At 39.9% G+C, this 24,720-nt stretch overlaps 1 protein-coding gene across 3 annotated transcripts in view; it reads left to right on the forward strand.

Moving 5' to 3' along the window:
• Positions 1 to 564: 564 nt before the first annotated feature.
• thoc2 (THO complex 2) overlaps positions 565 to 24,720 on the forward strand; it is a 28,947-nt gene continuing 4,791 nt past the window's right edge. For 2 of the 3 annotated variants that reach the window (XR_004658932.1, XM_034889051.1), the window contains exons 1-32: positions 565 to 741; positions 5,235 to 5,290; positions 6,014 to 6,105; positions 6,329 to 6,380; positions 6,529 to 6,599; positions 6,922 to 7,043; positions 7,139 to 7,272; positions 7,822 to 7,982; positions 8,229 to 8,321; positions 8,543 to 8,698; positions 9,969 to 10,141; positions 10,335 to 10,530; positions 10,620 to 10,658; positions 10,772 to 10,902; positions 12,526 to 12,627; positions 14,603 to 14,687; positions 15,153 to 15,246; positions 16,271 to 16,351; positions 16,471 to 16,567; positions 17,930 to 18,047; positions 18,149 to 18,328; positions 18,475 to 18,639; positions 19,130 to 19,405; positions 19,599 to 19,740; positions 19,952 to 20,109; positions 20,611 to 20,739; positions 20,842 to 20,973; positions 21,083 to 21,267; positions 22,010 to 22,182; positions 22,279 to 22,381; positions 22,525 to 22,910; positions 23,281 to 23,339. Coding sequence is in view for 1 of the 3 variants with exons in the window: in XM_034889051.1 (XP_034744942.1) it covers positions 677 to 741; positions 5,235 to 5,290; positions 6,014 to 6,105; positions 6,329 to 6,380; positions 6,529 to 6,599; positions 6,922 to 7,043; positions 7,139 to 7,272; positions 7,822 to 7,982; positions 8,229 to 8,321; positions 8,543 to 8,698; positions 9,969 to 10,141; positions 10,335 to 10,530; positions 10,620 to 10,658; positions 10,772 to 10,902; positions 12,526 to 12,627; positions 14,603 to 14,687; positions 15,153 to 15,246; positions 16,271 to 16,351; positions 16,471 to 16,567; positions 17,930 to 18,047; positions 18,149 to 18,328; positions 18,475 to 18,639; positions 19,130 to 19,405; positions 19,599 to 19,740; positions 19,952 to 20,109; positions 20,611 to 20,739; positions 20,842 to 20,973; positions 21,083 to 21,267; positions 22,010 to 22,182; positions 22,279 to 22,381; positions 22,525 to 22,910; positions 23,281 to 23,339 (4,206 nt within the window). In the remaining 2 variants the exon portion in view is untranslated. Of the gene's footprint in view, positions 742 to 5,234; positions 5,291 to 6,013; positions 6,106 to 6,328; positions 6,381 to 6,528; positions 6,600 to 6,921; positions 7,044 to 7,138; positions 7,273 to 7,821; positions 7,983 to 8,228; positions 8,322 to 8,542; positions 8,699 to 9,968; positions 10,142 to 10,334; positions 10,531 to 10,619; positions 10,659 to 10,771; positions 10,903 to 12,525; positions 12,628 to 14,602; positions 14,688 to 15,152; positions 15,247 to 16,270; positions 16,352 to 16,470; positions 16,568 to 17,929; positions 18,048 to 18,148; positions 18,329 to 18,474; positions 18,640 to 19,129; positions 19,406 to 19,598; positions 19,741 to 19,951; positions 20,110 to 20,610; positions 20,740 to 20,841; positions 20,974 to 21,082; positions 21,268 to 22,009; positions 22,183 to 22,278; positions 22,382 to 22,524; positions 22,911 to 23,280; positions 24,349 to 24,720 lie in introns of all 3 variants that reach the window. The other variant, XR_004658933.1, reaches the window with a different exon arrangement.

Raw genomic sequence — 24,720 nt, forward strand, 5'->3', positions numbered from 1 at the left:
TTGAATCTTTTCTGTTGAAAGGGTATAAACTTTCAAAACTCCAGCTGAAACTGCTGAAAATGTGCATACATCTGTATGTTTACACATATTTAAATATTTGTGTATATTAAATTTGTGTTTTTATTCTGTGTCCCATTGCATCCTTTAAGATTTATATATGTCTAAAGATGTAACATGAACCAATAATGATGATCTAGGTGAATGAAAAGTTGAAAACCGTCATCCGTCTTAAAATATTTTAGTTAACTGACAACATTAAGCTATGTTTTACAAATGTAATATTTTCTCTAACCATATAATTTAATGTCGTGACACGAGTGCGGTGAGGCTTTTGGAAACCATGGCTGTACCTGTACTATACGTTGTTACATTTAGGTAACTACACACACACAAAGTACTTTTTGGTTTTGCAATTCTGTCATTTAAGGGTAGTCAAATGTAGTGTTACTTTTTATAATTATCATTTTAACGTAGTTTGACTAAACTGAGCCCTAATGTACACTTAAATGGTACCATTGCCACTAATGGAACACTAAATTCCGTAATAACAAAGCATTCGGTGATCGCCTCAGTGTCCCACCATGCAACAGTGAGCTAGCAGCAGCAGCAGCTAACCACCACATTTGACCCTTCGTGTGCCATGATGAATTAGACATCCGGGCTGTGCGTATGGAAGATGGCGACACTTATCCTCCCTGGTGAATGGATCAAAAACTGGGAAAAATCAGGAAAACACGAGTTGTGAGTAGATCGGAACTTCAACATAGTGTCAGAGGTTACAGTGGTTTAACAGTTGTTGGCTAACATAAGCTAACTAGTAAAAAAAATACGTAGCTAGCTTTGCAATTTAAGGCCAGTCTTTCAAGTGTGTTCGCTAAGGCTAACGAAAGCGGCAACGTTAGCAAGCTAACAAAACGTTTCAAGTGGCCTGCTAACGTTAATTAACGCAGTTTTTTTGTAGTTGGCATTAGGGCCGATTAGGCAGTGAATACAGTTGACCGTTTTAGCACATAGTTATATAGACTGAAAGCGTTAACGCTACCTCAATTTAAATAGCTAACGTTACCTGCATGCTAGCAATTTGGCTATCTTACGCTCCCAATAACTATTCTATCATTTGTAAACACGGTGGCTATCAAAGCTAAGCCTAGTTAGCTGGCATTCATGTAGCTTATCTATCGGGTTGCATCGATATACTCCAGCTTCTTAACTGAAGTAAATTTGATGATAAAATTTAGGACGTTAGCTAGTTAACGTCAGTTAGCCAATGGTAAAACCCTTCCTAGTAACGTTAGCAATAACGTTAACAATTAATAACGTTAACAGTAGCTAGCGTTAATCAAATGGAGGGAAACGACTGATCATGACATAACGTCATAGCAAGTTAGCTACAGCATCAATTGTTCTAGCTATATCAACAACAAAAAATCAATTGTTGACGTTGACTGTCTTGTTGGACTTTTAATTGCCTAGGCATGGCAACATGAAAAATAAACTAATATTTCATGATGTTGTTCAATAAAAGTTCTTCTGATACAGACATTTTGGGTGAGAAGACTACAGTGAGATCGAGTAGAAAAGGGTTGTCCAAATTGGCCAAAAAGGACGTTTGAATATTCCTTCTAAAAAAACGGAAGGTTTGAATACATTAGAAAGTCCTTAAGATGGCAAACAGTACCATAGTACGACATAAGTACTTGTATAGGTATACATTTCAACATAAACTAATTTTAAACTACATACCTACACTTGACAAAATAAACTAATAAAATAATATCCTATATAATGTCAAACTCAATTTAAACACCATACCCTTTCTCCCTCTCTCTCTAGAGCTGTTCTGGTGGCAGGACATGATGCAAATTATATACTGTACATATCTGTACATCAAAATAAGGACATATACATACAGTCTATGGACATACAGCAGAATTTGTGGCGGCAGTCCCGGAAGTGGGAGGTCGTGGAAATAGACTAACGTAAAGTTACCCCATCAGTTAGCTAACAGCAATTGACAGTGGTATAGCTTCAAATTACATTTTGAAAATAAAATAAAATGCGCTTGGTGCTAACTGACAATTTCTGGATAGCAAGCATCAACTTCACTTGCACAGCATCAAATCCTCTAACCTGATCTTAGGCAGCACCACAGGGCTCTAGAGTGCGACCAAAATTTGCAAGGGTGCGACTAAAATGTTCCCTAGGTGGCCTCAGTGCACCGAACCAATGGGGTAAGCCTCTCCTAACTAAGAGTAGCTCCCATGGCGCCATTTTAATGCCACGAAGCCATCATCCGCCGTTAGCATTCCATTGACTGCTATAACGCCATAACCACGCAACTTAACATGGCATAGCCGACAAATCACCGTATTGTCAGGAGAAGCACGCGGAAAGTTTGGACTTCCATTAGCTGTTAAGGTTGACTTACTAATGTTAACTAGCATGTTAGTTAGCAATAATTAGCATGTGTCGATGTTATCTCCTTACATTTACCTATGTTCTCCTTTTGATGGAACTCACACTTATGGTTGGGTCATATTGTGGTCTAAACCAGTCAGAGACAGAGATGGGGTGGGTCTTTGCCTCTGATAGGTTGTGGTCCAGATATTCCTGTGGGCCTACACTGCTCCATCCTTTGTGATTGAAATTGAAACCTTAGCACCAGAGAATCAGTACTGGCTGTCACTCCCCCATGTAAGTCGAGTGCAGATTTGAGTTGCGCATGCCCAGAGTTAAACGGTTTACAGCATAACATGTCATCCTGAAATTTGTGAAATCCATTAAATAATAAACTTTTCTCATTACAAAAAATAAAAATAACTACACAAAATTAAAAGACGATTGGAATCATTTCAGAAACATTGTAGCTATCTATGGTTGTTTGATTGCTAACGTTAGCTCAAAACGCCATTCAAGTAACAGCCTTTGTTGTTTGACTGCTAGCTTGTAGCTAAGCAGAGTGACGCATGCGTGACTCAAATCTGCACTCAACTTCCATCGGGGAGTGACAACGGCAATCAGCATCAGCAAAATAAATGCAAGAAATCAGACAACAAATAATGAAAAGAAATAGACCCATAGAGAGTAAGGAAAGCTGGCTTGTCTTCCCTCCCCCCAACACTCTCCCTGGTCAATCCTCCGACAACAGCCCAGACATGGAGCTACTTTAGCCACCAGTCTCTCCAGTCCCTGATAAGATGCCAAGCCCTGGTCCTTCCTCTTAGATGGAGGTAGAGTCTACAGAGCCTGAGCTAGAGACTCAATATTAAAAGAGATAAACATATGGGCTTACATTTTGTAAAGACTGGTTAGACAAAGCATGATATTTAAAAAAACACTTAATGCCACGATAAGTGTGGGACTGAAGTGGCCCCTCTCCAGGCTGCGTTTCAGCAGCAGGCAACAGCTAACAGGTCTTCAAAACAGAGATGAGTGATAACAAAATTCAACGTTGCCTATTACATCGCAGAAGAGCTGCCATTCACTAAATTTAGATCAGAAATTGTTCTGCTGAAGAAAAATGGATTAAACGTGAACCCAGCGTAGATCATTGGCATTGCATGTGGCCAATTTATTGAGGTAATAGGCCTACACATAAAAAAACGAAACAAATCCCACATATATGTCATTTATGGTTGACGGTGACACAGACGTTTCCACAAAGGAGTGTGTGATTGTCTACAGCCGAATCTTAAGGAGAGGGTGACTGGTCAATATTCTAATTGGACACATTTTGCTTAAAGTGTAGCACCTAAATGTTGTGCCGGGTCCCCTAAGTGAACAAGTTCACCCTAAAACCATCTGAAAAATGCAAACCTTGGCCAGAATGGGTTTGTTAGCGTGCTATTATTCTATTAGAGCAAACCTTGTGTGAAGATTTTCAATTTTATTGAGCGCAGCTATTACTTACAAGCGAAGACACAATAGGCTCCTCCACAGGGCTAACTACAATAACCCTGCATATTTAAATAAGGTCTGCAGTGAAATGCACCAACTCAAACTACTCCATTCTTAGTTGCGTACTTAAAACTACCTTGACTGGTAGCTCTTTTACAGAATATTGTTTCAGATAATTGCAACAAATTATCAACTTTTGAGTCAAGTCACAGTGCCAAATCAGCAGACTGTAAAACATTTTAGATTTAACTCAATCTCATTTTCTGGGCAGACCTAAGAAGTCCATTCAGTGTCTACGTAAAGGGCTAAATTAATGTTCTTTCAAAGACATACTTATTTCCCTACTACCCTCAGAACTGCTAAATACTTGATTCATAGTGTGTCTCTGTTTTGAGCAGCACAGTGGTAAATCCTCAAGTTAGGTGGTCATTGTTAAAGGTCCCGTGCTAGCAAGCTCTACAGACTCCCTGTCTCTTCAAGGATGCCATCCTGTGCAGTAACATCGTGGGGGGGGGGCAGCAAGTGAAAGGTCAATTTCCGTGCGCTAATAATCAAGGTGTCACATTTTTGTTACATAACCATTTTTTCTGGTCAAGTGTGTTTTCTTCACAAGCCGTCTCACACGTCATTTGGATCCGTATGTATCTGATATAATTTTGTGCTATAGAATTTACTGATAAGAGAGAGGCTGGCGTGTAAAATTGTCAGTTTAAGGTTGGGCAAACAACCAGCCTAACCCCAACCACCCAACCCTAATTCAGTGCTGTAGCTATTTTGAAGAATAAAAATGGTCTGTCAGCCTGACATGAACATCATCCAAGCTGTATTTGACCTCAAGGCCCTGACGCACCGCTGTCACTTTGGCACCGCCGAGATTCTTTGACTGACCATTGCTTGTCCTGTACTTCTCGCTGTGCTTCTAGCATCCTAAATTAAAAAACATTTAGGCGGAACAAAGTATCAGATCAGTCTGTCTTTGTCAGCGCTAGTTCTTTAAGTTGAGATGTCAACTTTGGTTGTGCTTGGATGCATCCAGATTGGACTGGGAGTTGTAATACATCAAAGGTTTCCCCTCCAAATGTCTTATTTTATCTGGGAAATTGTAGGTAGGGCATTGTGTTGGCATAGTGTTAAATGACCCAGTTACAAGAATATTGGTGTGCAGGTAATTGTAACCACGGAAGCCACTGCTCTTGCATTGTTTTTTTGTGAATTAGTTTAATAAGCTGTATTAAGTAATGTTGAGTGACTGTATCAAATATATACAATTTTAAAGGCTATGGATTGTCATATTTAAGTAGACTAACTGATCAGAATATTGTCTCTTTATTTCATAGTGTACAACTCTGCAAAGAACTCACAGAAAAAACAGATCATGGAAGTGACATTAGAGGTAAGTTGAACAATGCGAATGACCTCAATTCTCTTAAAGACTCTTTCTTGGTTGCATATCAGTATATTTAAACTTACTTCTTGTATACAGACACACAGCCATCATGGGAATTGTGTTAGTTGGTACCAATCGGTTACAAAAGAAAAGGAAATATTTTTGAAATGACGTGCTGAACTTAGAACAAAATGACCTGGTAACTGGCAGTTTATTCCTGGACATTTTAGCTTCCCATACTTTTTTCATATAACAGTTTTTGTCAAGCTGTGATTTGCAGATAGCCCAGTCCCATCCCAGTGTGTTCGCTTCAGTGTAATAAGCTGCTGAATGTCACAATTTCTTTGTTGCTGCACAACAGTCAACTGAAGTGTGAATTAAAACTGAAATATTTTGGGTAAATGATCAAAACACAGACATACGTGAAAAGGATGCTGCTTGTCATTGCATAATTTTCTAGTAGTATTAGTAGTTGTTGTTAGTCATGGTCTTAGCCCTGATACACATCTGATCCCTACTGCCTGTCTGATAAAGTACAGTGCCTCAATGCCATTCAGAATTTTTGGCTAGACACTCAAAGAGGAATAGAGAAAAGTGCCAACGTCCTATTGTTCAACGCTAACACACACCTATCCACTTCTGTGTCGTTTTCACATTTAACAACAAAGAGTGTGTTTTTTCAGTTCAAGATGAACTGTGTCCTTGTGTCTTGTCTATTTACCCCTCCAGACATACAGGCCGCCTTATACGAGCTCTGCTGGCAAGTTGTACATGGGAACCTGAAGTTGGATCTTGTCGCCAGCGTCCTTGGGGACATGATGGTACAAGTGCTTTTTTTGTTTGAGGGTTAAAACAATATTAAATCCATAAGTGTCTATGCTGTATATTTAAAGAGACAAAACGTTCATCCCTTGTTTATTACTTTCTTTCATTCCGTCATGGTGACTGCACCGAAATTGCAGTACTTTTTTTCTGGCACTTTGGTTCAGAATGTCTACATTTTTGTATGTTTGCACGTTTTCTTTTAACTTTCTCTTCTTTTAGGAACTCCGAGATGACATGCCATCAATTTTAGCAGATGTTTTCAGTATACTAGGTACATTTTGTTTTTTCTTTTAAACATTAAGTGTTAGTATCTGAATTACTGCAAAGTCAAATATGGTATGCAGTGTTATAATAGCTTTTAGTTTTTAGTAAACTTGCTATATTTTTACTGTTATGTTTTTTAATTATATTTTTCACAGATTTAGAGACTGGTGCACTGGAAGAAAAAAACAAACGTGAACATTACACACAACTGGTGGGGGCATGTTTGGTAAGACTACTATTTCTGTAACATCAAATAATTTTACATACCCGACACTAAATGCACTTTGAATAGAATGCAAAGGCTAGATGCAGAAAGCTATTTTGCATCTTAAAAAAACAAAGCTTGTATGACTTGTCACTGTTGCAGCAGTTATGTTCTCAAAAATTGTCTTTTCCTGGTTGTGTGGTAGATAGTATAGACAGTTAGTACATAGAATTTTAGAAGTTTATAACACTGTCTATTGGTGTCATAGTTGCATTACTGATTTTGATACCCAGGTCTGTAATAAACGACTAAAACAATTTAATTGACACATTTTTTGTTTCAGTTTTTTGTTCCTGAGGCCATCCTGAAAGAGAGGCTGGATCCAGAAACCCTTGAATCTCTTGGACTTATAAAACAAGCCCATCAGTTCAATCAGAAGATTGTAAAAATCAAGACTAAATTATTGTAAGTAGAGTGCACAGTTTAGTAGAGATGTAATCATACATACATTGAAAAGGTGCGTTTGATTTTTGTAATCTTAATTCTGTATTTCTTTTCAGTTACAAGCAGCAGAAGTTTAACTTGCTAAGGGAGGAGAACGAGGGCTATGCCAAACTTATCACTGAGCTTGGCCAAGAACTCTCAGGCAACATCACCAGCCACCTTGTCCTGGAGAGCATCAAGTCCCTCATAGGTACCTAACAAAAGTCTCTTTCAGGGTTACAGCATTGCTTGTGGTGCTACTATGTCTTTAGCTACAGTCTTGCAAATCCTACAGTCATCTACAATCTTGTTGAATGTGCTTGCCATGTTTTTTGTAAATTTACAATAATGGAATAGATGTTTTGGAGAATTCACAAAAGGGGATTGTATAACTGTCACATCTGATTTGACACCCCCCAAACCTACTCTGTTATGCTGCTATTTATACAGGGCTTTCCAGGGCCAGGTACCTAATATAGGGCAGAAAGTCTGTCCCCATATACTACCTGCCAGTCTCATAACACCAAGGAATGCCAGTTGCCTCGCCCAGACCTGAAGCTAGAGTTGGCAGGACTTTGGCCTCAGTAGCACAGAGGCTTTGGATAAACCTGTTTCCATTAATTAAAACCTTTCTTCATGTGGACAAGTTATTTTCTATATTCTAGCCTCAAATTATATTTTCTAATTAATATCTACTGTTTACTGGCTGATCAGTTTTTTCCAATTGCCTGCTTAGTCCTCCTATTTCTTCTGCCTGCAGGATGTTTCAACTTGGACCCTAATCGTGTTTTGGACATCATCCTGGAGGTGTACGAGAGTCGATCTGACCAAGATGAGTTCTTCCTGTCCCTCATCAAGTCCTACATGTGTGAGCCACTCACCCTTTGCCACATCCTGGGCTTTAAGTTCAAATTCTACCAGGTGAGAAATGGAAGAATGAGCAATCAACGGTACTGAAAGCTGGAATGTGTCCATGGTACTTAAAGCTGGAATGTGTGCGCGTGTATATTTAAAAATCAATCCTTTTAATTTTATATTGTGATTTTAGGAGCTTTTTACCAAGCCCATTGCAACATATCTTAAATGGCATAAAACAGTCCCAAACCATAATTATAGTATGAGTCATATTTCATTTTGATGATAATTCTTTTTTGTGTTTTTATTCAGGAGCCAAATGAGGAAACTCCCAAATCACTTTACCACATTGCTGCTGCTCTGCTTCACCATAACCTGATAGAGCTGGAAGATCTCTACGTACATGTAAGGAAAAGAAACCACTCAAATACAGCTACATGTCACTTTAGTTAAAAGAGATTCCCAATTAATTTACAAATGTCAGTCAGAATTTTGGAATATGAGTTTTGTAAACCTAAACCTGTAATCCTGTGAAGTATATTCAAAGTGTATTTTTTTTTCCACCTACAACATATTGAAAACTCAAAAAAGAAAAGCTCTATTTAGTTGCCTCTCTGTCATTCCAGCTTATGCCAGTAGATGCCACCATTATAGAGGAACACAAACGAGATATCTCAGAGGCCAAGCAGATTGCTCGCAAGCTGGTTATGGTTGTGTTGCCCTCAGAAAAAAGTGAAGACAAAGACAAGGAGAAAGAAAAGGAGGAGGAGAAGAACGAGAAGGTATTATTTGTTTTTTTGGTGAACAGTGTCACAGCTTTTTGTCAATCCATTTGTCTCTTTAATGAGTCTGTTCTGGAGGGATGCTTTCAGTCTGGATGGATGTTCGAGAGTCAAATAATTCATTTTTTAAAGCCATTTCTGTATCACCTGAAGTCAACTTAACCTGAAGGCAAACTATGTAAGTTTTTGACATAGAATCGTATTTAAATGAAAAATTCACATCAAATTGTTTGAACATTTAAGGTTTAGTAAGCTGGGAAATGACACCTACAGTAACCAACTTCTAAATCAAAGGACGAGCATGTGAATAGTAACAAGGGCTCGGGCGGTGTGGATTGTTTCTTACCGTGGTTGAAAAGCAAGAAATTCCAATGGTAGTGCTGTGTACCGCAACCCCTTAAAGGAGAGGGAAAAAGAGATAGCAAAGTTGATAAATAGTTGTAAACTGAGTTAAAAGTGAACAATAAAACAACAAGCTAGAGCTTCTCAAGACACTGTGCCTTGATCTGTTGCCAATACCGCCGGTAAAGTGAATGTGTTACCCTCGAAAAAACATTTGCTTAAACCTTAGCCTACAACATATCTTGTAGCCATAGACTGTATAAAAAGATTGCAGCACAGTGTTTCCATTTCAGCTCAATGTGAGAGTCTTCACAGTGTTTTGCTGTCATTTACGGTCACTCTGCTTTCTCTCCTCTCCGTTGATCTATTCCACAGACGGTTCAGAGAAAAAGAAAAAAAACGTTTGCCCACAATTCCAGGGGCAGACGCTTCGCAGAATAGTGGTCTTAGCAGCTGAGCAGAGAGGGCGACTTGGCAGTCTGCTAACTTGTTGCTCCTATTAATACAACCGATTATAAGCTGCTCTGTTTAGGCTACAAAACGTGCATGCATGCTGAAATTCAACTGTTGGGTTTAGTGGGGATTAAGTTATAAGCAGAAGGAATCCCAGCTAGTTGCTAGGCGAAGGCACGTGACCGCGGCAACCATCCCTGCCCCAATAGTAACATCTACATTTTCTGTAAAAATTGTCTCAGATACTAAAATATTATTTACCTTAGAAAATATATCATGTTGTCAGTCTTTAAACATGATAGATAGATAGATAGATAGATAGATATGTTTTTTTTAAGTCCATCACTGTGGATTGTGACAGCAGCTGTGCTGAGTTTTTGTCTCGGCTCTGGTCTAACTGCCTTGAGTGTTACTAAACATTGGCATGTTTAATAATACCAAGACACTCAGTTGCTGCTCTGTACTGTCCCCTCAGCCACCTGATAACCAGAAGCTTGGGCTGTTGGAAGCGCTGCTTAGAATTGGAGACTGGCACAACGCCCAAAGTATTATGGACCAGATGCCGTCCTTCTATGCTACTTCTCACAAGGCCATTGCGCTGGCACTCTGCCAGCTTGTGCACCTGACTGTGGAACCTCTTTACAGAAGGTGCAGATTTCTTCACTTGCCAACAATGTGTAGTCTTACCAAAAAACATGTACAATTACATGTTATCACACAGCTTGAACTAACTACTTTACCTTCAGCCAACATTCCATGCATAGAAGTTGAATAATAATAAATAACAAGCCGAAAAAGATAAGGAAACACAGACACTGACTCACTGTTGTGTTCTTCACAGGGCTGGCCTTCCAAAAGGGGCAAGGGGATGTGTGATGCATCCACTGAGGAGCAAGCGAGCCCCTCGGCCTGCAGAGAACTTTGAGGACCTACGCAGGGACACATTCAGCATGATCTGCTACCTAGGTCCTCACCTCTCTCATGACCCAATCCTCTTTGCCAAGATTGTGCGTCTGGGCAAGTCCTTCATGAAAGAGGTACAAGTCTGTCCCCACTACATTACTAAAACTGCGTTACAGTCTGAATCTTTTTTTTTAACTTACATTTGGTGTCCCTTGATTCTCAGTATCAAAGTGATGGCAGACCTGATGTCAAAGACAAAATGGTAATAACTAAGAAATGCACAGTATATTCATATTTAAAAGTTGTTTTGATGAAATGGATATGGTATATGTTACCATAAGGACCTTATTAATGTTAATTGTATGTTCTTCACAGGAAACGTTATTGAGTTGTTTCCTGAGTATTGCAGATCAGGTGCTACTCCCTTCTCTTTCTCTGATGGAGTGCAATGCTTGCATGTCCGAGGAACTGTGGGGTCTCTTTAAACTCTTTCCGTACCAGCACAGGTGAGACACACACACACACACACACACACACACACACACACACTTGCTCTCACTACATATGACTCTGTTATATTGAGCTGTTGAAGGGCGCCTGGGTGGCTCACCTGGTAGAGCGCATGCCCATATTAGGGGTGATCCGAGTATCCGTCTGAAACGAGTATCCGGTACGGATAAAGCACTTTTGCCGAGTACAAGTATTTTACGAGTAATATGAGTCAATATCCGTGCTCGTGATATCCGCGTTCTGTGATAATCACAACAAAATTTTTACTGTCAGCTGCCCCCCGCCCCCTCTCTCTCTGTGTCTCTCTCTTACTCACACACACACACACTCATATACCTGGTGTGGAAATAAAATAAATAAAAAAGAACCCCCAAAAAAAAAAATCACACTGATAATAAAAATAAAAAGTTAAAAAAAGAAAGTTATATTGAGTATGAAAACTCTTGTTCATTACATTTTACTTAATTGCAACGGCATGTGTTGTATTCATTGTTGCAAAACCTTCTGTATATAGTTTGTTTGTTACCATGACAACACCATTGATCTGAAGCTTGATGCTGTCATGTAAATAGTTTTCTAATCAGCAATAAATATAACAATTTTTGATCAACTTATATCAATTGCATGATTAAATAACCCGCAAAGGTTAAAGCCCCGCACATTTCAAGAGAGCCCGACCCACTTCCTTTAAATTTGACCACTTCCGGTTTAGGCCCCGCCCAGTCCGAGTAAGGATCCGGATACAGATAATTCATGTGGTAAACAGATACAGATAATGCTGTACTCGCTCATCCCTAGCCCATATACAGGGGTTCAGTCCCTGAATAAGTGGCCGCTGGTTCAGTTCCAACCGGAGTCCGTTTGCTGCATGTCATTCTCTTCTCTCTATCTCTCCCCTCTCATGTCTAAAGCTGTCCTGTCAGATATAAAGACCTAATATGCCCCAAAAAAGGATTTTTTTCTGTTATTTAGCAAACCATTTTTTCTTCTCCTGAATAATGCCAGAATTCTAATTTGTTTGTATAATAGTCAGACACATGAACAATGACACTCTCAAAGGTTTTGTTGTACTTGAGGTGTCTCTTGTCCCAACTAATAATGCACAGTAATTCTTTAGTTACTGAACATCTTAGCACTTTGTAGATTATTTCACTTTGTTGTACAGCAATCTCTGCCAACACTATCTAAGGAAGGATTTGATATGAAGTGCAACTGGACAAGTCAATTTATGCTTTGCTGTGTTGGTGTATTGTACAGTGGGTTGCTCTTTGTGCTGAATTTGTTGATTCAGCTTAAGGGATGTTTACATATTCCTTGACATTGTTTGCTCCAAATATGACACACAGCAAAGTACTTGATCAGATTTCAAGAGAAAGTAAAATGTAAAAGAGTAGTTCTTTTTTATTAAACTGAATGGCTGACTACAAATGAGGTAGAAATGAAGGCTTTTGTTATCTGGCAAATAGTCAAACACAAATAACAGCAGTTTAGCATAATGCTAGACAGGAGTTGCCTAATTTACCATTCAGGGACTACTTTAAGTTACAAGCAGACATGTTTGTTTTGAATGTTGCATCGCTAAACTGTAAACTATGCTTTCTCTATCGATGGTCCCTCAGGTACCGGTTATATGGACAGTGGAAGAATGAGACATATACCAGCCATCCACTGTTGGTTAAAGTCAAAGCTCAGACTGTGGAAAGGGCCAAATACATAATGAAGTAAGTCATTTTGCAGATCCCAGTGTTCTATTACTGTTCAACCATCTGTCTTTCTATAGTTTTGGTTTACTTTTCCGTGTCTCCGTTCCAAACACCCGGGGCCTCATGTATAAAAGATTGCGTAGCTTTCATACCAGAAGATTGTGCAGAGCCAAAACTTGAAAGTACCTACGCAGAGAAATATTTACATGTATAAAACAGGACGTACGTCAGGTCCTGCATCTATTTTTTTTATACATCACAATCAACAAGAAATTGAGCGCACGTGAACGAGCCTCCTCCCATAAATTGTTATGGAAATGGCTAAAAATGTGCCCTCCACGTCAATCTTTGGCCACTCACTATGGGCTATCCCGCTACAGACAAAAGAAACTTCTACTGATGTTGGAGGTGCCAAGGTGGAGGCGAGAAAAAAAAATAAATCGGCCTGGAGGTTTGTCAACTCGGATAAGCATTGAAATAAAATGCCCAATTGGCAATGATGACCGGGCAGTGAATGCACCGAAACATGGCAGAAATGTTAAAGAAAAGTCTAATGTCTCTTGCAAATTAAGCCAAAAAAGGCAGCGCCACACCACATACAGAACAACATGCATCTCAATGTCAGTCCAAATTACGCACAATAAGCAGTTTGACCTCACTGATGTAATGCCATTTATTTTCTGAGTGTTATTAGGCTCAGTGAAACTGAGTGCAGCGCGTGGAATATCTGACTCAGAGGAGAGGTTAGTGAGGCTAGCGTCTCCACGTTGGGTGACAGTGCGCACGGATCCACTGCACCATGCATGGATGAAATAGTAAATAGGACTACAGTAACAGAGATGTGTGCAAAATCAAGACGGCCCAGTGTTTGGTGGACCGGGTACACCTTGTTCATTTACAGCCTACAAATGTTTGCTCCTGGGGAAATGGACCCGTGTGTTCCGCCTCCTGTACGCCATGGATGTCTGAGCCACCGCAACTACAGACTCGCATACGCTATTGCATTTTTCTGTGCTGGTCTTTTTGTTGCACAGTGTAGTTCATCCATGGGAAATACGGAGGATGACTGAAAATATATCCCTAGATGGATTTTTCTTGGCCTTGTATTTAACAGAGGTTAAGTAGCCTGCAAATTGAATTATTAGTGCGTGAAAGATGTGTAACATTATTCACATAAATGATTGAACTTTTATGAAATATCAGCGGATATAATTATGTTTTCCTTAGACAACGTCACAGACATATGCCAGTAAGTTAAGTGGAAACGTTATTTTGTACTTTTCAGTTAGATTTGGCCATGTTACAGAGCCAAAAAGAAGTTTGCGGAAGGCCAGCACATTCTTACGTCAAGTATAATTTTTTTATACATCACAAAGTGTCTGTGAAAACCAGCGTACCATTTTTGTCCATACGCAACGTTTTATACATGAGGCCCCTGGTCAGTACTTGTGTCTTCGTAGGCTGCATGCTTCTCATTGTGGATGTAGTTATTTAAACTCTGTAAACAGTTCCCTAGCTAATTCAGTCCTGTTCTGTTCAGCAGACTGTTGCTTTTACTTGAAAAAGATAAAGTAAACCTTGGGAAGCCCTTCCCATTCATTCAAATTTCACTCTTTTGTTTTTAAAATATACTGCTCTATGTTCTCACACAACCTCCCCATCATCTGTGAAAGGTCACTTTAGATGGTGGAGGCTTCAGATACTGAAGCTTACTAATAACGCAAAGATGCAGAGACCAGCCGTCTCAAACTGAGCTGTATTGTAAAGACGGTTTTAAAATGGACGGCACAAGAAATAAAAATGGGACCTTTTTTGTGCTGGTCAAGTAATAATTCTTAAATAAAATAATTCAACGACACTCCTTTCATCTTACACTGACAACCAGAAGAGCAGTTTGAAATTGCTATGAAGCTTACAGAAGTGACGGCCTTTATCTGCAGCACTCTTTGCATTGTCTTGCTTTTAATCTGCTGTCTTTTTTTTCCTTCCCTAGGCGGTTGACCAAAGAGAATGTGAAACAATCTGGAAGGCAGATTGGAAAACTGAGCCATAGCAATCCCACCATTCTCTTTGATTATGTAAGTGTATTTTGCTGGGATTGTTTTATTCTACTTAAGTCATATTTTCAATGATTTCAACAAACTCCAGAGATAAATTCATTACTTATTTTACTTATTAATTAACAGTGTTCTACAGCATATATCAATTATATATATATATATATATATATTTATATATATATATATATATATATATATATATATATATATATATATATATATATATATATATATATATATATATATATATATATATATATATATATTGCAAGGGCATGGGAGGGCGCAATATAGCATCTAATCTGAAAATTGCTTTTACTTAGTTATCATGCATTCATGAATCAAAGTAAAAGCTACTTTGTAAAAACTGATAGATTAGCACTGTATTTCTGCTTCACTAACATAAACAATTACAAAGTACGGTGCTTTGAAATATCCTTACACACTTTTGTTTAACCCCTCCTCTGTGTTGTTGTACATCAGATGCTGTCTCAGATCCAGTGGTACGACAACCTAATCGTTCCAGTGGTGGACTCCTTGAAATACCTCACATCCCTCAACTATGATGTCTTGGCCTGTATCCTTCCCTGTTTCCTGTTTATTCAGTGAGCTAACAACTAGGGATGCACTGAACGGAGACATTTTGGACCAATACTGATGTTTAAAATGGCAATTTAGCCAATACCAACATTTTGTTGTTGTGGTTCCTTTTGTGACAAGGAAATGGAAAGTGTTCATTATAAAAAATAACTGACCTGTCTTAAGCAACCTTTATTATATAATTTCCCATTTAAAATAACCACTTCAAAAACCCCTTTAGCCTGCTATACAACCAACGTTACATGCTCAATGACAGTAATCATTCACTCTTTACACTACATATCCCAAAAACTAAATTCTGTTAAAAATAAATTACATGTAAATGCTATTACAAAAGCAATAAAATATTTCTATATTATCCTTGGAGTTTAAATACTTTTATCACATTGAGGAGACAGTCATCAGCAAAATTACATTTTTATCTACAGTAAACACAACGCAGAAATGGTTATTTTCATGCTTGATTAATCAGTTGATTATTTTCTCAATCGATTAGTTGCTGGTTTATAAAATGTCAAATTGTTTTAAATGTTGATCAGTGTTTTCCAAAGCCCAATATGATGCCCTCAACATTTTGTGTAAAACGCAAAGATATTCAGTTTATTGTCATAGAGGAGTGAAGAAATTCAAATATTTACATTAAGGAAGCTGGAATCAGAGAATTTGTTAAATCTATTTATTAATAGTTGGCAATTAATTGAAAAGCTGGCAATTAATGGTTAATCTTTGCTCCTCTAGTCGTTTTGAATCAGTGTTTTCTTCTCCAAATCAGCAGCTGCAGTAGCAGCATAAAAACAGTAACACATAAACATCGGCCACTGCCATCGGAGAATGCCATCTTTGCGGGATATTGTCCAATACCAGGGTTTACCGATACCAATTTTCTGCCGATTAATTGTTGCATCCCTACTAATAATTTGTGTGTTTGGAAAGAAAGGGGTGTGAGTGTAGAGGAGGCTTCTTTACTTTTTGTATGCTGTTTCACTTAACTTTCTCTTCAGATTGCATCATTGAGGCTCTGGCAAATCCTGAGAAGGAGAAGATGAAACATGATGACACCACCATTTCCTCATGGCTTCAGAGTATGTGGCTTCACAGTTACTAGACAGCAGTTTCAACATTCATTTGCATGCAAAAGGAGAGAAACTGTTTGATGTTTTAATGAGTATCTAACGTACACCTGTTCATCTTGTCAACCAAGGCCTGGCAAGCCTGTGTGGAGCCGTGTTCAGAAAATACCCAATTGAGTTGGCTGGCCTTCTTCAATATGTCACCAATCAGCTAAAAGCAGGAAAGAGGTAAGCAGCTCCAAATGGACGACAAACAGGATGACTGGATAACAGGATATGCTGAGTCCAATCATCAGTGGGGCCTTGTTATCACTGCAGAGCTCCGTTACTACTGACAGACACACTTTTTGGGGTTTAGAATTATAGTAGGAACCACTAAAAAACCCACAACCTCGCCGCCTCTCCATACGCCAGATAGAAACACTTCCTCGACTTAGAGATAGGACATAACAAAACAATAGGAACCGCTAAAAATACCACTGCCCTGCCATCTTTTTCCACCCGACCTTAAAATTCACACTTTATTGGCTTAGAATTCCAGCAACAATCACTAAACACACTGCAAACTCACAGTCCTCTCTTCCTGATTTACAGCCCCCCTCTCTTGGCTTAAATTAACTCTCTGTTGTCTGCTATGGACTGCTGAACAGGCTACACGTTGTAAAGAGCCGTGGCCCGCTTGCCCGGTTCTCTGGTGACTTTAGCAGTTAGAAGGGTTAGCATGGCAGCCAGGACCAGTTAGGATCACTTTACTGGCTGTGTCTCAATTGTTTTTGCGAGTAACCAACTCAAGTACTCTATATAATTCAATGTGAGTACACAAATGTTGAAATGACATAAAATGCCCCTACCTAGTAGCTAAATTAGCCTGAAGCTAATGTTTACCTGTTCAGGAGGAAATTAGCCAACTCAGCATCCTCTTGGGCTCCTGCTGTCTTTATCTTTCAAATACATCTCCAGTATTTACTCAGGTTTGTTGCATATCGGGTCACGCAACTGTTATAAACATACCGTTTTTTTAATGTCTGGTAGAATCTATCTCCGTTGATCCCGTTCGTTTGTTTGCTGCTTTCATGGCTGTTCTAGCGTTACAGCAGTAGCACACTGGGTTAACGCTTTTACAGGTATATCTGGCAACCCGACCTGGCTGTCAAACTGGGTAGTTGATAACAACACACAGGCCAAAACACAAACAAAAATTCAAAAGGAGAAAATACTCACATAAGCATTGTTGTCAGAAAAGATAGTATTTTAACTTGGCATGTTTCCTTAATACCTGATGTCGCATTGGGGTGATTTTAGGATTTATTACTGTAAATATATTACATATTGGACCTTTAATACAGTAGTTGTTGGGTTTAACACACAGTCACCTTATTCACATTGCCTTGAATATCAGTAGGGGCTACAAACACCTTGATAATAAAACATTTTAAACACATTTTAGTTTGGACATTCTGCATTATATCTTAAATGTGTTGGAAAGAGCATAAGGCATTTTTTTCCATGCTCAACTATTGCTTCACTCCTTATGCGTCTTCTTATGGGTCTAAATGTTCTTTTCTTTATACGTCCCTCCTCTCCCGGCAGTTTTGACCTGTTGATCCTGAAAGAGGTGGTGCAGAAAATGGCTGGCATTGAAATCACAGATGAGATGACTTCTGAGCAGTTAGAGGCCATGACCGGAGGGGAGCAACTCAAAGCTGAGGTATATAGACTAAAGTACTCAAGATTCCCTGGTGCAGTCTCTTGAGCATTGCTCACCTCAGGTCAGGCAAATTTTAGTTATGGATGTGACCTTGTCAACAGGGTGGCTATTTCGGTCAGATCAGGAACACTAAGAAGTCATCACAGCGTTTGAAGGATGCACTGCTGGACCATGAATTGGCCTTGCCTCTGTGTTTACTCATGGCCCAGCAACGAAATGGTGTGGTTTTCTTAGAGGGCGGAGAGAAACACCTTAAACTCGTTGGCCACCTCTATGACCAGGTATGCGCCCTCCCCCAATGTGATGTAATTGATTCTTTTTTTGTTGTTGCACTAAACGGTTGTGTGTCCCTGAATTGACGCTCTACACAGCTCCTACAAGATGCATCTCTTTCTCTCTTCTATGATATTATTTCATATTCCTGCAGTGTCATGACACGTTGTTGCAGTTTGGTGGCTTTCTGGCCTCCAACCTTAGCACTGAGGACTACATCAAGCGGGTTCCCTCCATTGACATCCTCTGTAACCAGTTCCACACGCCACATGATGCTGCCTTCTTCCTGTCTCGGCCAATGTATGCCCATCAGATTTTGGTGAGTAGACTACTCCGTCAGAACCCCCGTATGCATCTATCTATTTCTGTTACTGAGAGAGATTCTAGTCTGTATAATAATTACAGTGATTAGGTATTAATTGTAGCCATGTAATTCATGCCGGTTAGATTTTTATTTTAGAATTGGAATGATGTTTACCATTCTGCCTTTTCCCTCTTCTTCCTAATTTAAAAAATGTTGAGCTCATGTTTGGACTTGCTTAACGTTGACTTTCCTACTTTAAAAAAAAAGTTATAGTTTTCTTATTAACAGGCTGCATTCAAATATCTCAAACCTGATCCCTTATGTGGAGCAAAAAAAATTAAAAAGTATTATACACAATATGATGTTTCTAGGTCAGTACTTAATTGTAGCCTCTCTATAACTGCATATCCACATTTTACATAAATGTATCACTAAGAACATCTTTCAAATCAATTTTTTTGATTTGGAGAAAATAGAGTTTTTACTTTATGCTCTCTTCACACAGTCTAAGTACGATGAGCTGAAAAAAACAGAGAAAGGCAACCGGCAGCAGCAGAAGGTACACAAGTATGTTGCAGCATGTGAACAGGTGATGACACCAGTGCATGAGGCTGTAGTGTCCCTCCATCCAGCCAGGGTCTGGGACGATCTCCGCCCTCAGTTCTACGCCACCTTCTGGTCCCTCACCATGTATGACCTGGCTGTTCCACATTCTGCCTACGAGCGTGAGGTCAACAAGCTCAAGGTCCAGATCAAGGCCATTGAGGAAAACCCGGAGATAGTGAGTAGTTGCTCCATAGCTGTTGCTAAATGGCATACGCTTCCTACACTCATACATTTAGATCACAAAAAGCAGCTAATGCAAGTGTGCGAGTGCAAGACTGTGAAGATTGTATGGGAGATGGAAAAGAGTACGATTATAGGTTGGTGTTGTGTGTCTTCACTATGTGAATATATCTTTCCTTCCAATGTAGCCCTTGAATAAGAAAAAGAAGGAAAAGGAACGCTGCACTGCCCTGCAAGAAAAACTGCAGGAGGAGGAGAAGAAGCAGCTGGAGCACGTCCAAAGGGTTCTACACCGTCTCAAACTTGAGAAAGACAACTGGTTGTTAGCAAGTAAGTATCCCAATTTACTACTATATGCAGCTTACATGTACATTCCACAATGCTGTGTCTTCTCTGTTCAGAGAAGTAAACAGTGCATCACAACAAAATTGATCAAGTCATTGCCATAATCACAGCATCAATAAATGATTTGAGATTATCGTAATGTCTATATGGTAATTCTGTCTCTGTTACTAATATGACTTTTAATGCTTACTGACAGAATCCACAAAGAACGAAACGATAACAAAGTTCCTGCAGCTCTGTCTGTTCCCTCGCTGCATCTTCTCTTCCATCGACGCTGTGTATTGTGCCCGTTTTGTCGAGCTGGTCCACCAGCAGAAGACACCCAACTTCTGCACCCTCCTGTGCTATGACAGGGTAAGACACTTCTATACATGCTCAGGCTCTCATACACTTTAATTAATTGAACTACATTTTTACTGCAGTCTTCTTAAAGCTACAGTCATTGATTTATAAGAAAAAGATTGAACATTAATAATGTGATTAATGAAAGGGGATATTGAAGGTCCTAATTTAGCACCGTAAGCAGAACAGAAGTAGTAGAAAGTTCTATTAAAATAACACTAAAGAATAAATGTAAGTGACAAAAACCCACTGATTGGTTCAACAACCACTCAAGTGCACTATCAAATTAAAGCCTGAACGTGAAGTCTTTTTTTTAATGCTGGCCTATTAAGACCTTTTTTTGTCAAATTCAGTCAGACAGACCCCTAAATAAGTGCATCTTTGACATTTTGAGCCTCACAGCTTTGACATATCATTTGGCAAAATGTATGCATACCTTTTCCAATTGCAACTCATTTTTCAAATAATATACTTTGTTATTTAAGCAAATTTTGTCATTTTGTCACTCTGCAGGTGTTCTCCGCCATCATTTACACTGTGGCCAGCTGTACGGAGAATGAGTCTCACCGCTACGGACGCTTCCTCTCCTGTATGCTAGAGACAGTGACCCGTTGGCACAGCGACCGCGCAATCTATGAGAAGGTGTCCATGTCTATATGTTCTCTACGCTTTTCACGGTGATAGAATTTTTTTATGTAAAATGAGCTGGGAATTAATCTGTCTCTTCTTCTTGTGTGGTCATAGGAGTGTGTCAATTACCCAGGATTCCTGACCATCTTCAGAGCCACAGGCTTCGACGGCGGGAACAAAGCAGATCAACTGGATTATGAGAACTTCCGGCATGTGGTGCACAAGTGGCACTACATGCTGACTAAAGTAAGCCATCTGTTCTTCTTGAAAATTAAGTCTAGATAATGGCAGTCAGAGCTCTGTGGAAGCTGTGTATTTTGACTCTGACAATGTCCACTGTCTCTGCTCAATCCAGGCTTCGGTTCACTGCCTGGAGACAGGAGATTACACCCACATCCGGAATATTCTCATTGTGCTCACAAAGATCCTGCCCTGCTACCCTAAGGTCCTAAACCTGGGCCAAGCGCTGGAGTGCCGTGTCCACAAGATCTGCCTCGAGGAGAAGGACAAGAGGCCAGACCTCTATGCCTTAGCAATGGGGTAACACAGCATTGTGTGCTGTCCATCTCTTTGTGGAGCATACAGTTAACATATATTATGGAAATAAATGAATCATAAATATAACCCAGAAAAGTCCAGAAAAAAAGAATAGTGTGCATTACCTAAATTAGATTTGATTTTTCTCTGTAAATACCTGTCACCAGACACAGAGGAGTGGCAAGTGGTAACTGTAAAACAGATGTTTGAGCTTTGTTTTGACATAGTGATATTAACACAGTCTACTGAAGATTTTAACAGATTGCAAGATGGCCAGTGGGTTATATTTTTAGCTCTAGAGTGGACATGAAAGACAGTTTGGTTTTTCTACATTGTCTATAATTCGGTTTTTGAGTGTTAATCCAGTGCCTGTTAAAAGGATAATCTTGTCCATTGATTCCTAATGTAATATTGAGTCTTTAAGCAACAGAGTATTGCAATTCCAGTTGCATTGTTTCTCATCTGCTTCATAGAGCACAACATGTATTTCTAAAAACATTCAGGGACAAATCATTATCTTGGTGGAGGTCTTTACTTAAATAGAGACTGATCACCATCTATGAGTGTCAATGGCTGGGTTTATTTATAGTATGCAAAAGAGAGAGTATGCAGAGGTTTGTAATTTCAAGCAAATGCTGTGCTGGGCTCAATTACTTAGTTTGTAAAAAGTTTTGTAAAATGTGTAAAACTTATTCCTTTTGAGGTTTTGTCTCTGCCTTGTGCAAACCCTTTATGCGTCTTACAGTTATTCAGGTCGTTTGAAAGGCCAGAAGGTGCATATGGTCCCTGAGAATGAGTTTCATCATAAGGAGCAGCCAGCACGCAGTTCCACCCCTGCCAATCAACAGAACGGCCCCGGCAGCACAGGCAAGCCTGCCACCAGCACAATCAAGACAGAGGAGGGGACAGAGGACGGTGGTGAGTGATTGGAAACAGCAAGGCTTATATGCGTGTCAGTAATATTAATAAACCTTTTGCTTAAACAGTTCTGTTTTTTTTTTTTTTATTACGCAGATCGGGGCAAGGATAAATCTCAGGGGACCACAAAGCCAGTGAACAAAGCCAACAGTGCAGCGGCCAAAGTGACCACCAGCAACGGGAACGGTGCTCTTAACAGGTAGGTATCTCAAGAGCTGCTATGAAACAATGTTATCTCAAACAAAGCTTAAAAACAGCATCACAACTCACTGTGTGATTAGTGAAGTTGTAAAACATTTTTGAATGCAATAATTTGAAAATGAACAATTCATCCCTTTGCAGCACCAAAGCCATTAAAGAACGAGACGACAAAGAGAAAAGTGGGAAGGAGAAAAAAGAGAAAAAGGAAAAGACACCAGGCAGCACTCCTGAGACCAAGGCGGAGAACCGTCGGGAGAAGCAGAGAGACGAGAGAGCAGGAAAGGAGGAGCGGGTGGCACGTGAGGGTAAGGACAAGACCCCCAAGGCAGACAGGGAGAAAGTGAAGGCTGAGGAGAAGAGCGGCAAAGACGACAAGGCCAAAGCCGGCAACGGGGAGCCCATGGAGCCGTCCAGGGAGCGTGATGCCATCAAGGAGTCCAAGAGCAAGGAGAAAGGAGACAGAGGAGCTGTGGCCGGGTCCCTCAAGTCACCAGTTCCCAGATCGGAGTCAGCCGAATCGGAGAGGGGTACAAGTCTTTTTAGCTTTCGGTTATACTGCTCTGTCAGTCCACATACACTGTCCATAAAAATATTCACCCCCTGGGACTGAATCACTTGGATGCAATTAGGAATTAAAAAAATCCTGCAGATCTATTATTTTAACACATATAAAAACACATTAAATTACTAGAACAGTTGGGTCCTTGTAAATTATGGAGTGTGGACTAGACCTACTCTATCTGTAAAGTGTCTTGAGATAACTCTTGTTAGGAATTGATGCTATAAATATAATTTAATTTAATAGTAGTAGAAATTTTCTCAGGCCTTGCAACAAATCTGTCAGTCAAGAGTGGATAAATGGAAGCTTTTGGTGATGGTTGGTTCTTGTCTTTACAGATCACAAAAGACGAAAGCTCGACAGTCACTCTTCTCCGTCCCACTCCTCGTCTGTTAAGGTTAGTATGGCTTGAGGAAGGCAGTGCCAGTTTCTTCTCTATCTGCCGGAGTGTTCCCTGCCGTTGCACATTCCAGCATCCCCGAAGATCACCAAGGAGTGTTGTCGTACATGCAGGCATGACGTCTGGAAATTCCAACCAAATCCATGGGAGTTGGAAAGCATTCCATGGACATCAGCATAATGTTTTGCAGAATTGGGAGAAAACCCCTCAAAGACTTAGCCAAGAGAATATTGTGTATATTGAGTATTTTCATATTGAAATATTTATCTATTTTTATATTAATGAAAGCAGTCAGTGTGCCTTTGGAAGAAATGGTTTTTTTTTTTTTAAGCATTTCTATATATCGTGAGGATTTTTTGAGAATTATATCCACGTGAAGTAAAATGGCTTACCAAATCAAGAGCTCGCGCCTTCTCCAATGCCCTTTTTTTTTTTTTTTTTTTGAACACCGAGAGCTGTGTTTTACTACTTGAAATGGTGTTCCAAGATTTTTTTCCCCATTTTTGCAAGCTGAGAAGATATCCTGGTTAAAGTGATGTAAAGTATTTTACTTTCCCCTCGACGTCTGAGTCGGATGGTGTCCAGCAAACCACTCTGCTGTAGGAGCGCCTCTGCTGCAGCTGAATCATCTGCCCCCCCGCCTTCTATCTCCGTTTGTTAAAACGGCCTGCATGCCACCTCCACATCACGGTGCGTGTCCAGTCAGACCAGCCGGCCCCTACAACGTCATCCCGGCAACTACCGGCCATCGGCATCAGCAGTCGTACTACCTCCTGGCAAGCCACCAGCAACCGAGATCAACGGAGAAAGTGAATGTCACAGTTTTTAATCAGCCAAAAATCCAGAGGAAAGTAAGCCTGCACCTACAAAGAGAGAGAGTGAGGGAAAGAGTGGGCGAAGCCGGAATCATCTGGAGCGTTGCCCAAACCTGGAAGCTTGTGATAGGTCTTTATTTTACCCTTCCACCAGAGAAATAGGCTCCCTGTGTCCTATCCGTTCCTGAACTGTAAGTGACAGCAACAGTTACCTTATGTAGGGATGCAGTCAAGCACATAAGAATTGAGTGATTTGTCTTGCACACACAGGCACAGGCATACACATCACTTACAGCACTTGCACTTTAGATGTATTGAATACCAGCTGAGCTGTAGGGCTTTTATATGAAGCAGCCTGATATTGCAGACATGTCTGTAGTCGTATGACGAGCAGTTATTTCATACATGCTCAGGGTTTTCTATTTTAAGTATTTACATTCCAGATGTTGAGCTTATGAACTCACCGTTATGTAATAACCTTGTCAAAGCCTTAGTCCTTGAAGGTCAGAGGTCAAGGGAGAAGTATGCTGTTGGTCCGGCCAGCCCCGACTCCCCCCCCCCCC

The sequence above is a fragment of the Etheostoma cragini genome, chromosome 13 (assembly GCF_013103735.1).
Source record: "Etheostoma cragini isolate CJK2018 chromosome 13, CSU_Ecrag_1.0, whole genome shotgun sequence".
In the NCBI taxonomy this organism is placed as follows: domain Eukaryota; kingdom Metazoa; phylum Chordata; class Actinopteri; order Perciformes; family Percidae; genus Etheostoma; species Etheostoma cragini.